We start from the raw sequence: 13,574 nt of genomic DNA, 5'->3' as shown, positions 1-13,574 counted from the left end.
CATGTATACTATTAAACATCCCATGATGTTTAATGAAGTGTGTAAATAGATCAGGTAATATGAGAAAGTAAAGAAAATTTAAGTGTGGTGACCGGCTTCCTTCTCTTTGCTCTCAGGCATCCACAGACTACATAGGCATGGTCCTGAAAAACAACGAGCTCTTCTGCATCTACAAGCTGAATGGCAAGGAGTACAAGATCCAGACAAAAAGCATCAACAGGTCCCCGACCGAGCCTTCCTACTTCGACAAGGTGGACTTCAGAAGGTATTCCGTGCGGACGGACTTCCTCGCTAGCTGACAGCAGTTGGCCTCCTGGCGTTTCCAGTGCTAACCGCGTCCCTCCTCTGTCCTCTTCCCTCAGAATTTACGAGGACGCCGAAGTCATCCTGACCCAGCTGTTCACGTCAAGCGATCCATATGCGCCCGTGACCTATCACAACAGGGGGGAGATCACCCGGAACCTTCTCAACCTGGACCCCGAGGATGTGGTCTTCTATGTGGGAGGATACCCAGACACCTTCACAGTAAGCAGTCTTTTGATTTTCTGATCATAACAACATATTTTTAATAAATAATATTTAATAATAGTGATATTGACAAAATATCCTGTTTAGCTTTTAGCCTTGTCATTCTAGTATAGATCATTTAGTGTAGAAAAAAAAACGACAATTTTTGTCGTTTTTCAACATTATGCGATTTCTTCAAACAGCCTCCAGCATCTTTGAACTACCCCAAATATAAAGGATGCATTGAAATGTCCACCTTCAATGAGAAGTTCATCAGCCTGTACAACTTCAAGAAGGCTGTCAACGTAAATACAGAGCTGCCTTGCAAGAGGTACAGTGCTAAAATACCTATAAAAAGCCATGAAAACCATTTGGGGTTGCTTGTTGATGTAGTCAGTTGACCGTGCTTTTCTCCATTCCCTTAGATACATACCCTCAGAAGTCGACTTGTACTTTGAAGGCACCGGCTATGCCAAAATAGCGATTGACAAATCCTCAAACGTGCTAGTCCTTTCACAGTCTGTTTATACCCGATCAGAGAATGCGCTCCTTCTGTACATTGGAAATGAGGTAGGTCTCACAGAAAGGTTTTATTACGTGTGTGCACAAATGCCATCTATCATAAATAGCGCTGTAATGCATTCCTCTGAGCTGCTTTATTTACCTTTTATTCAGGACTCCTTTTACACCTTCGCCGTGGAAGGAGGTTATGTTGTATTCCGAGGAAGAGAGGGCGACAAAGTTTTGGAAAAGGCCAAGAGCACCGAGAAGCTATTTCCTCTGGTAAGAGAGCTCTTTGATGACATAATCTCTAAGCACCGCTCGTTCAACAGCGCCCTCTACAGTTCACATCAGCTGCAGCCAGTCAAGTGCTTTTCTTTGTTCTTGTGTGCCCCTGCAGGAGAAGCAAGAGGAGATTCAGGTGATCTTACGCAAAACCTCTTTCCTGGTTCGTCTGGGAAGCAAGACGGCCTTAACGGCCAGTTACACTCAAGGACAATACGACAGCTATTACCTTGGAGGCTTACCGCCAATGTTGAGAGAAAGGTAGCTCTTTTAGTGCACGGAGGAATTGCTATGTAGTGCCTACATTCAGAGTTGCAGAATCCATATTCAGAAAGTAAAAGTCCTTCCCAGTATTTTGTTCCAATCACCTGGATTTGCTAATTAGCCAGGAGGTGGAACTAATTGGTGAAATCAGCTGACTGAGTTCATGAGTGGAAGAAACACATGGCCGGACTTTTGCTTTCTGACCCCTGGACTTACTGACTGAACACAGTTAATTCCTCCACTACTTGTTGCATGGTATTATGAATGTTACGGAGCTGACTTCCTCTGCGAGTGATGGAGGTGATTTGCAATGTCTGAGTGCAATGACTGTGTGCTTACTCAGGGACAGCATCACCACCCCGCCAATGAAGGGATGCGTGAGGAACATCAAGATGGGTGGCAGCCACGCCAACCTTCTGGAGAGGGTGGGCATGAGCAAAGGATGCCCGAAGGACTACCTGGTAAGTCTTAATGTTCCGGAACCTTCTGCACATTTCAGTCATTCAAAACCTCTTTTGCCAAAAAATTCAGGCAGAAGTTACAGTACTGAGCAGTATTTTAGTTATAAAAGGTATATTCACATCATTGTCATCTCACTGGTGAATGTATATCAGTTAGGATATTGTCATCACTCTCCCATCAGTAAACCTGTATGCAGCAGTACGGCAACTGTAATTCTACAGCAGATCACTGCAGCATTTACAATAATCGTCTCTGTCTTTGAACTTTAACCCCAGGCCTCTCGTAAAGCTGAGTTCAGCCTGGGAAGCTCCCTTTCTGCTCCCCCAGGGAAGTTCGAACTGAGCAGCGATGTGACTGTCTCCCTGGGCTTCAAGAGCACGGAGAGCAACGGCCTGCTTCTCACCAACAGCCAAGCGGTAAGCCTCCGTCCAGTGAGTCAGGGCCTGTCTTTGACAAACGTGTCTTCCCCTCCCCAGGGCATTAGGACGTGACATTTTACAGTATGGTCGGATTATTAAAACATGTGCCAGTGTCTTTATTCAGATCAACGTGATCAGACGAATAGTTGACCCAAATATTTTAAGTGAACCATTCGAACCACACACAATGCAACTGCTTTGAATTGAACCCTCTGACTCATGTGTTTTTCTCCAACAGGGCAATGGGATAGAGCTAGCCATGGATAATGGCTTTGTGTTATTCAAATTCAATGACAAAGTCTGGAAGTCAAATAAAACATACAAAGATGGTAAATGGCACTATTTGACGGCAGCCAGAATTGGGCAAAGGTAGGAGAAACAAAATATAAATTAATTTCACTGTTTATTTCTTGAACATTGAACTAAGGCAATGGATGCATTTCTTAGCAATGACAAATTACCATGGGCACTCTATTAACCCTTTAACATGTAAGATGACATATATGTGATTAGAATGTTCTTAACTGAACATTCTAATGGTGGTGTAACATTCACTTCTGGTAATTGAAAGCAATGGAGTTCTAGAACACCTACATAGAATTTTGAAAATAAATTTTTTAAAAACCTAATAAGGCTTAACCTCTCTTCTTGTCATCACTTCTCAGGTTTGAGTTTTTGATCGATGAACAGGACGAGGGACAACAGCAGAGTTCTTCGTCTTCTATAGCTGCTGAGGGAAACAACGTCTTCCTGGGGAAAGACACCTTCAAGGGCTGCCTTGCCAACCTTTACATGAGGAGGTCAGACTCTTCAGCATCCCCTTCCTGTGTTTAGAAAATGTTCTTACAATACCTCTATGTGTCCAGCAGTTAGACACACAACCACACTGCCACTTTTAATTTATAATGTCCGGTTTGGGCAAAAGGCCCCTTCACAGGGCTTAATACCAAATTTCCCCTACCTGTTGCTACTGAAATAAACACCCAAATCTGGTGCCTTGGATAGACAGACACAATGTTTATACATATGTATTTTCAAAAGTTCCAGAGGATCCTTTTTGTGTGTTCACCTGTCCAGGGTCATTTTTTTTACATACATTAGATTTTTTTGAAAACAGAATGTCATATCACTTTGTTGTCTTTACACTTTTGATATAACTTGTATGGTTATATGGTACATGTAGTGTACTATATACCCATAGAGGTGCAGGAATAAGGGTTGGGTGCAGGAATAAGGGTTGTGACCATCTTTGTTTCCTGTTTGTCTTTGTCTCAGACCCGATGTGTTGTATAAGCCGGAGGACCTGAGTGAGTTCAGCACCAGCGGGGAGATCCTGCTCGACGTCTGCAGCTCAGACCGACCCCCCCTGCTGATGGTGGACAAACGCAACCGCAGCTTCTCCAGGATGGTGGGTGTCACTTCTGCCTGGCAACCCAATCAGTGGGGGTGACCAATCAGATCAGTCTAAAAAGACCTGGTGCTGCATATTGCAGGATTGTGGCTCATGCACTCATGAACCAGTCTTGTCCAACATTTCTCTTTGTTTAAACTGACTGAATAGAATACACATTTTTTTGTCTCTGCTTACATTTATAGAAATTGAATATATTGCATTATATTGTAGATATGTGGACATTTTCAGTGATGTCAGACTTAGGCTCTGACATAAAATGACATTAATGATCTTCTCAGAGCTTTTCCAGTTGGAGACAAATGTTTGACATTGACATGAGTTTGTGATAAGACTGCAAATCTTTCTGGAGCCTGTCCACCTGGTCATTGGTGTTGGCTTGACTGTAGTTGTGATGTAAATTTGATGGTTGTGTGCTGCTCTCCTTTCAGGGTTGAAGAGGAGAAAAGGATTATCAGTACCCTGAAAAGTGGACATTCATCATTTTTAAAAATCAATATTTAAAAAACACATTTCACTTGAATGCGATTACTATTTATGTATTTATAAGCATTTCCCCATGTAAAAGTATTGTTGTTGTTTTATAAGTGTTGGTTGCTGTTGTATTGTTTGCAGGTTGTGACTGCTTTCAAAAAACAATGAAAAGCCATATCAGCAAAAAATTGTATTTTGCAAGCATTGACTTCTGACATAAATAAAAAGAGCAGGCTCCATGTTATAACCATGCCATCTTTCAGACCGTGGACTTAATCAACCAACACAAAAGTCAGTATTCAGTATTCAAAAGGCCTTCTGTGTATTCTCCATTGAAATAAACAGTAGAACATGCAGCCAATGAACAAATATTCTAATACAATACTTTGAGAGCCCCACCCTTGGCAACAGGCGCAGCTCTGTAGGGATATCTTTTCATTTTACATTTCCCATAACTGCTTTTCATAAATTAAGAGAATGAATGCTGTCATCTAAACAGCAGATACAATGGAAAAGATGCGATCATTTTTGTGCTTCGTTTAACCATTGGCCCGTTACACAAATTATATGTATATAACTTTTTCCCATTACATCATGTATTTGCTGGCCTCCTTATCCAGTGCTTGTAAATGCAGGTTATCCATTCTTCCAGTTGTATACTCACTTGTTCAGGAACATGGCAACATTTACTCACCTTCTGATCATGTCCATAACCACGCAACCTTCAATCTCGCCCATTTAACTTGCAGATTTACATTTAGCATTTTTCATGTTTCATTTTCGTCATTGTTTATATTTCTTTAGAGCAACAGTGCACTGCCATTAGGGTTTTCCCAGCTATAAAAATAGACTTTTCAGAAGAAAGCTAACTAGAGCACATAATCACATCTGCCTACAGCACATTGCTTTGAACAGCGTAGATCCAGTTGAAACACCGCTGCCATTTCACATAAAATATAATCAGATGTTGTTGTGTTCAGCTTCATACTCACAATGGATGCTTATGTGCCTGTTTATGTGCATGGTGTGCTGCATTTCCAAACTTGTAAGGACAAATACCAAAAATCGCCTTTAAATAATAAAGTACACTACAAAATTACTTGAAGGGACTTTGCAGAATTTTCCTTTATAGATACCTTGTGAGAAATGCAAATATCCACCTGTATAGAAGCCCAATGTACTCACAAGCGTCAAAAACCCAACAGAACTTGTGCATGTATATATGAAAATGTACAGAATCGGAAGGTTGCTTAGTGCAAAATATCAAAACACAATTACAGTCTGCTGCCCGAGCATGCGGTGGCTAAGTTAAGTCATGTTTGCAAAGTAACATGCATGATTTACCTGAATGATTCTCTCAGTCTTGTGTCTAATGTGTAACCACACCAATCATACCTATACCACTAACCTCACTGCAAGGGGAAAAAATAGGAAATTCCATCCCATAATGTCCCTTAAGTATGCTGCAAAAAGCTGTGAAATCAGTGTAATATGCAGCATCAGCCTGAATTATGTCATGGGTCCCCAGTGCTGGTCCTGGTTTCATTGTTAACTCAAACCTAATTGATTAACGGAATTAAGAGAACGGTCTCTTCAGGACCAGGGATGTGGACATTTACCATTTGTCTCTTACATGGAATAATTCTTCAGTGATGGAGATCCCACAAATAAAAAAGTGCTTTAGTGTAATGTCTCACAAGTCTGCAATGGCTTGATATAGAAAATAACATTGAATTAACATTTATTGAACAAGGTGGGATTATATCCATGTGTCTCCACGTATTGTGTATTCAAGTAAGCTCTTATTTTTTGCTCACCATTGCTGTGTTGTACAAAGCCATTTGCTGTGAAAAGATGTGGAGTTTGGAACATGAAAAAAACATGGAGTTTGGAAACCAGATGATGGCGCTCCTATCCACCCAGTGAAAAAATTACCCTGTTGTCATATAATCTGAATTATATGATTAGGGTAATAGCCTTAAAATGAGAGGTGTGTTGTTCACTGGTTAAAAGGCAAACACACTGTAGACACCGCTGCACCGTGCTGTTCCAACACAATCAATGCTAGCATCAGTTAAGGAGGTTGTCATAAATTCACAAACAACAGAATTCCCATGTTAAGAAGAAAGAAAATTGTGCTGTGCTTTATTTTTGGGATGAGGAAAATGAAAGGGCTATTACTGAAGAAACTGAAGGAAAATAGCAACCCAGGACCTCCATTTCGCAGGGCAGTGGCTTGGTCAGATACTGATAAACAGATATTTATGCATTTGCTGTAAAGATACTGTTTTTAGCTGGAGGTTAAAGTGTATCAGAACTCATGTAACAGGATGTTTTCTACAAGCTTTGTAACTGAATGTGAATCGAATTTGTGAGAATGCAGTAGCAAATCTAAACTCTGCCCTACCCCTTCACATCATGTTCCTCTTTGACTTATGGGACTTTCTGACATGACCAGACTTGCCTCTCTTCGGCTGATGAGTTTTCCCAGAATTCCTTCCACTCACAGCCCCCAGAGTGCAGTGAGTGGCGATGATTACTGAACACCCTTCGTAAACAAGTCAAAAGGCTTTGCTCCTGGTCCGGTGTGGTATTGAATAGTATAAGGCGATCTATTAAAAAGGTAGATTGTAATCTCTCGTTGAAAAGCCACACAAAACAACATCGAAAAATACTGTTGTCTTCAAACTGATAAACATTGAGGCTTTTAGTTACAGTGTATCAGTTTGCAGCACTGTATTGTAATCTTTAATATATTTAAAAGCATGCGTACAACTTTTAAAAATCACAAACAAATACATCACAAATTGTACTTGTTCAGAGAAGTCACGCCATCTGCTGTTGTGTCAGATGTAGTGTTCACAGGTTTTGTTAACACCTTCCTCAGAGCACATAGGTGCAGAATATCACTGAGGCAAATCTCCAGTCTGTCTGAGATAAGGTCAGTCTGTACCCAGAGTTCAGGGTCAGAGTTGGCGCCGTGCAGACTGTCTGCATGACAACTATGTTGCCAAAACCTTGTTACCACATTCTCACTTTGTCCAAAATTAACTTAGTCACACATTTAGCAAATGCTGTCACCTACATCTAGAGGCCACTAAAATGGAAAGTCTTGTTCTGACAGGATTAAAAAAGGAAGAATATATGTGGTTAAATCTGTATTTAACCACATGTGTTAACTGCAAACCCCATTTCCTTTGACAGTGATGATCTGTGGAATCAAATTAGGAATGGCATGCAAACAGCCAATCAGATGTAGTGGATGATTATGTGGCCAGATACTGAGAGCCAGTTTTGTGGGAATGTGGCCAGGATGCTAGTGTCTCCCTTTGAAAAGGGCCGTGGGATCTTTCCTGATTACTGCGACTCAGTGGCTCAGTTTTATGTCTCCTCCAAAGAACAGGGGTGCATGGGCGGAGTTCTTCCTGGTTTTTGGTTTTTTGGTGCTGAATGTACTGAGAGATGTGTTCTCTGTGTTGAACAGGAGGAAGAGGTGCGTGATGACAGCCTCTCTGTGTGCAGCCTGCCGTCTATGGTAAAACACAGTTACCGGCTCGGAGGACCTTTCAGCTCTCTGACCTACAACATCACCCCACAGGCTCTGCGCAGCAGGTTAGTCCTCCCCGCGTCGCACTCTCCCATCGCATGTTGATGACATCACACCTCTAACCTCTTCATGAACTACAAAGTGAATTTTATCTACGGATGCTGTCTCTGGTCCAGAAATGTGGAAAGGCAGTTCAGATACAAGAAGGGTGACCAGAAAAAAGCTGCAGGTAAAAATGGAGACACAGGTGTAGCTATGTTAACCTTGTGAAATATATTTATCCTGAACTACTGCTTCCGTGGGTGTGAATATAAGCTTTTCACAGACTCCTGAATAGAAGTGGGCTGCTATGCTAAGCTGCACATATTATCGCGCTGGGATAGCAGGTGAGAAGCGACAGACCATACGAACACCTGTGTGCTTTTGTGTTCCAGGCCTCACTTCTCTCTGGATGTGAGGACAGAGTCGGCAGACGGCCTACTACTCTACGTGGCCGGCAGTCAGGACAGCTCCCATCTGGTCCTGTACATGTCCAAAGGCCGCATCCGGCTGTCCATCGGGAGAAAACAGCACATCTTCAACAGGGAGAAGTACAGCGATGGCAAGTGGCATACGGTAAGACTCAAGCAGCTACACGCTTCACAAATCAGTCCTGAAGACTCAAATCAAAAGGCATTTTACAAAACACTTAACACAATACACATTTATAAAACATTTAACAACATACAGGTTTACAAAACATTTAACAACATTCACATTTACAAAACATTCAACAACATACGCATTTACAAAACATTTAACAACATATACGTTTACAAAACATTTATCACAGTACATTTACAAAATATTTATCACAATGTATAAAACATTTAAAACACACTTGCACAAGCGTAACACAATATAAATTTAGAAATAATTTAGCACAATACACATTTATCACAGCATACCACAGCTTAAAGCCTCCATGAAGATAAGCCTAGTGGGAAACAGTGGCAAGGAAAAAGGTGGTGTATAGGATGAAACCTTGGGAGGAACCAGCCCAACCTCCTAGGTTATGGGTTCACGATGAACAACACAGTCAATAAACTTGAATATTAATCAGTACTCGCTTAAATGTGATGTTTAATGAACATTTAGTTCATATACATTTTATATTTGTGTACGTGTGTCTGGGTGCAATCTCATTTTAAATGTCAAATGTAAGTAATCCTTTCATATAAGACCGTAAAATGATGATTGTTAAATTCTGATTGAGTCAATTGAATGGCCTCATGTGGTCTCTGTTAGAGTTGAATTAAAACTGAGTGCCTTACTGTGCATGCACAATCTGTGCTTAGAGGAAGCATATTCAGGTTCATTTCAGGTAAACTGTAACTGAGAGTGTTGTGATGAATACACTCGGTAAATACTGTGGTTGAAGGGTAACAAAATCTTTCTTTATTTAGTTAATCAATAAGCATTGATTATGACACGCATTTATATTTGGCTCTGTGTAAGGCCTCATAGTTTTTTTAATGCTCCCTGCCTGCAGCATTATGGTCTGTAGATATTTGGGGACCATAAATGATCCACTGATATGTGTGTATATAAATGATGAAGGAGTTATTGTTCAGGCGAGTCTTTCCGTGGTGTTCCTTTGTTACAGGTGTGCAATGCTAGTGCTCGTTTCCTTCGCAGGTGATGTTCAGCTGGGAGAGGCGCAAGTTTCGCCTGGTGGTGGACGGGCTCCGTGCCCACAATGGCCAGCTGTCCCCTGACGAGGGAGTCTCTCTGGACCTGCAGTCACCTGTCTACCTGGGCAGCGTACCGGCGTCCGTGCGCATGGAACAACAGGTAACCGCGTGCCTGCTTCAACTCGCACACACGTCTGCAGCCATTTTCTTCTTAGGCACAAAAGTGACTCTTCAGACAGACTAGCAGGGGTATCTACTTAAACCTGCACAAAACTCAAATGCACACTCACACGCTGCAGCCAAGCATTTCCTTAGGATGCTTGATTTGTAAGTTGACTGTATATGACATAACGACAATAAGTGCTGTATAGTCATTCTTGTCGTGTTTCTTTCAGTGGAAGGACCTCCCCAGGGAAAGCATAATCGGATGTGTTCGCAATTTCAAGATGAACAGCCAGCCAATGGCAGAGCCCACAGCCAATTACGGGGCGGCACCCTGTTTTGATGGGCACACTGTGGGCGGAGCCTATTTTTCAGGGAATGGATATGCTGTCATAGGTGACATAACTCATCTTTTCATCTCTCCGATTAGTTAACTTAGGAACTCAGTGAATTATTTTAAGCAGAATATACATTATCTAATTTAGGGGTGGACAACCCTGGTCATGTAGAGCTGGTTTTGTTGTTATTTGCCACTTAGTCAATTAATTAAAACAGTTGATCACACAGTTAAGTCACCTGATCTGGTTTCCTGGTTCTAAAGTGTGTGTCGTATTTAAGGGGAAAACAAAAACCAGCAGACCCTGCAGCTTTCCAAGACCAGGGTTGGCTTCTCCTGATCTAAGTCATAAGAGGCTCAGAGAAATATTTGTGATCATGAATTTTTTGGTTTGCAGAGGACAACTTTGTGGTGGGAGTGAGCTTTGAGCTGGTGTTCGAGGTTCGGCCCAGAACCCTAACAGGAGTCATTTTCCATGTTGGGGGCAAGGGAGGACACCACCTGAGTCTGTTCCTGAGGAGAGGGGAGGTGAGCTCACAGATTTTTCTCACCATATCTTTTTATGTCTCCAGGTGTCTCGTTTTCATGTTGTCTTGTGAAAGTTTAAATACTCTTCCTTTGAAACTGTCTGAACGCTCTTCCTCTTAGATTAGGATTGTTTCACACGTTTAAGGACTTCTGACATAACTATTTACAGTGGCCTCCAGTTGAATCACGAGTCAAATCTCAAAAGCCACAACACTGACCAGAACTAAATCTGAATGAGCAGAGCTGGACTGTAAGTGTGTTCTTTCAGGTGGTTGTCCAAGTGAACAACGGGGCAGGTGAATTCAACGTCTCTGTGACTCCACAGAAGATGCTGTGTAACAGCATGTTCCACCGAGTGGCAGGTAACACAAATACGTACATGCATTCACAAGCACACACACACATGCATGCATACACATATACACACACACACACACACACACATGCACACACACATGCATGCATACACACATATACACACACACACACACACACACACACACAAAAACAAACAGGCACACACACACATCTCGCCCACGCATACACACACATACATACATGCAGACACTGGTTTTCTGTGAGTCTGTCTGAGTCTAAAATCTAAAGGCCTGTTTTGGGGGAAAGACAGGTGTGCAAATTATTGAGAAGACAGATACTTAGCTTAGCCTGGGAAAGTTGGCAGCAAATAAACTATGGCTTAGATTCAATCAGTATCTTGTCCTTAACGTTGCCTCATTAATAAATGTTATACATTTTTCTTTCATAAAACAGTTTGGAAAGTTATATAATTTATTTCTGAGCTTTGCCAACTGCGCTAGTGAAGACAAATGTAACATTTACATATTAATCATGCGTGAGGGTCAATGTCAAGAACAAATATTGACTGAACTGAATACAGGCTTGTGGAGTGTTTATGAAATTACAGACTGGCAGTTTCTTTATGAAATACCTCAGTTCAGCAATGTCGACAGTCATTGAGTTTTTGCATGACAGTAGAGCGGTGGTCGGGCTTAAGCCTTCTTTATTCTCTCAGTTATCAAGAGGAACAATGTAATCCAGCTGGACGTGGACACTGAGGGCCGGTACACAGTGGGGCCTTCCTCCTCTGTCTCCACCAGGACCAGAGACCCACTTTATGTGGGCGGCATTCCAGGTGAGACACCTTTCACACCTGATAACAGGACATTATTGGGATTTTAAAGCAATACAGGTATCAAATGCATCCACCAGTAAAGTACTTTGTATATTGTCTTTATCCTGGAGATCTACCATCCTGTAGGTCTTCCTAACAAAGCATACGGCATTCAACAGTTAGAGATCTTGTTGAGCTGCTAATTAGTAGAATCAGGTGTGCCAAACTAAGGTTGGGATGAAAACCTACAGTATGGTAGTTGTCCAGGAATGGGGTTGGGAACCATGGGTTAATAGGGTTTGGGCCACTTTGTGTGGCCAGTATGGCTTGGAATTCTGGAATCCTGCTGGAGGAATATGGCACTGTTCTTCCACAAGGAAGGCTTGAGTTCAGTCTAAATTTAGCTTTGTCCTTAACCTTTGTTAAGGACGCATATTGATTGAATCCAGGCCAAAATCTAGTTCTAGACCTAGTTTTCTCATTGTGGATGAAACCATGCTCGATATGCATGGTAGTCATCATGTCTCTTAAATATTACAAATGTCCCCTCCCCCACAGATTCCACATGGTCTACACAACTCCCAAAGACGTCTTTCGTTGGCTGCCTGCAGAACGTGCAGATCAACGGAAACACAGTTTCCTTTGACAAAATCGCACGAGTGTTTGGGCCTGTGAACCTCAGAGAGTGTCCCTCCAGCTGAAAAGACGTTACCGCCAAGGGAAGACTCGCCACTATGTGCAATCAGTCAAAAATATACCGGGTGCTTGTTAAATTTAACTGTTACTCCAATTACAATGCGTATCTTTGTTGTATCGACGTTGCAATGTAAAGAACTGTCAGAAAATTGATTTAGACATTTCTATTTTTTTATTTATTTTTAAATGAATTGATGTACCCTTTCCTCTTACCCTCACGGTGGATATATTCTGTGTTTTTGTATGAAGATGTATTTTTATGTCATGTTTTATTTTTATCTGTTTTTTCTCACTCGATCAATGTGTGGATCAAACCCCTCTCATATGAGAGGACAGATGACTTTTTTGTGTGTAGTGATTCATTGGGGTCTGTGGAGCAAACTATGTGCACTTTGTTTAATATCATTAAATACCAGCTCATGTAAATACTGTCAAAATGATGAATAAATCTTTTTTTTTTCTCTTAGCATGTCCGCTTGCTTCATTCTTATTGGGGATTCTGCACCCCTGTCCTGTGCCTCTGTGTGTGTGCTTATGTGGAATATAAAAAAAGGTGTAGCAGTGTTGGTTTTAGCAGGCGATGCTTGCAAAGTAGAGACAGCAATTTCCTAGTTGACAATTTGACTGGTCTGAAGTTCATCAATTTTGTCTGGTACTATAAAACATCTGTCACACTTTATGCACCTGTTAGCAATGGGTGTGGCTGGAATAGCCTAAACCACTAATTAGAAGGGGTTTCTACATACTTTTGGAAATGTAGTGTATTTATCTGTTCTATTTCTGGCTGAAGTATTTTGAGGTAGTGAACACCTGCTGGCAAAAGCCACTCGTCACTGATTTATTTATGTTTCTTCATGGTCTCCCCCAGCTCTGTTTTCTACATGCAGAGATGAATACGGTACTGCAGGGTCTTCTCAGGTAGGATGTTACCGGCATGGGGTGAATTTGCAGGAACTGAATTAATCTGTGTGTGGTGTGTGGCTTCGCTTCTGTTCATGTTTTGCATCACTGGCCAAGGACAACTAGGTCATCAAGTGTAAACACTGCTTCATTGAAAGCCAAGACTACAGCAGCTACAACACATTCAAGAAATGCCTTCAATTAACCCCATTTTCGAATTTTGGCTGTGCGCTATAGCAAAGCAATTGGTTTGGAAACGTTGTGTGTGTGCGTGTG

General features: G+C 41.6%; 1 protein-coding gene across 12 annotated transcripts in view; it reads left to right on the top strand.

Moving 5' to 3' along the window:
* The window catches only part of LOC118233913 (laminin subunit alpha-3-like), an 83,625-nt gene extending 70,761 nt beyond the window's left edge, over positions 1-12,864 (top strand). For 10 of the 12 annotated variants that reach the window (XM_035430019.1, XM_035430015.1, XM_035430018.1 and 7 more), the window contains 19 exons: positions 117-265; positions 363-525; positions 711-838; positions 933-1,077; positions 1,183-1,290; positions 1,409-1,554; positions 1,901-2,018; positions 2,295-2,435; positions 2,677-2,807; positions 3,104-3,238; positions 3,714-3,846; positions 7,808-7,935; positions 8,305-8,485; positions 9,548-9,703; positions 9,939-10,101; positions 10,440-10,570; positions 10,839-10,932; positions 11,604-11,723; positions 12,261-12,864. In XM_035430019.1, coding sequence (XP_035285910.1) covers positions 117-265; positions 363-525; positions 711-838; positions 933-1,077; positions 1,183-1,290; positions 1,409-1,554; positions 1,901-2,018; positions 2,295-2,435; positions 2,677-2,807; positions 3,104-3,238; positions 3,714-3,846; positions 7,808-7,935; positions 8,305-8,485; positions 9,548-9,703; positions 9,939-10,101; positions 10,440-10,570; positions 10,839-10,932; positions 11,604-11,723; positions 12,261-12,403 — 2,613 coding nt within the window. In that variant the 3' untranslated portion in view covers positions 12,404-12,864. Of the gene's footprint in view, positions 1-116; positions 266-362; positions 526-710; positions 839-932; positions 1,078-1,182; positions 1,291-1,408; positions 1,555-1,900; positions 2,019-2,294; positions 2,436-2,676; positions 2,808-3,103; positions 3,239-3,713; positions 3,847-4,280; positions 5,423-7,807; positions 7,936-8,304; positions 8,486-9,547; positions 9,704-9,938; positions 10,102-10,439; positions 10,571-10,838; positions 10,933-11,603; positions 11,724-12,260 lie in introns of those variants that run through there. The other 2 variants (XM_035430027.1, XM_035430026.1) reach the window with 2 other exon arrangements.
* Positions 12,865-13,574: the final 710 nt, after the last annotated feature.

The sequence above is a fragment of the Anguilla anguilla genome, chromosome 8, assembly GCF_013347855.1.
Source record: "Anguilla anguilla isolate fAngAng1 chromosome 8, fAngAng1.pri, whole genome shotgun sequence".
Lineage (NCBI taxonomy): Eukaryota > Metazoa > Chordata > Actinopteri > Anguilliformes > Anguillidae > Anguilla > Anguilla anguilla.
Note: the sequence above shows the minus strand (reverse complement) of the source record. Positions and strands in the feature narration are given on the sequence as shown.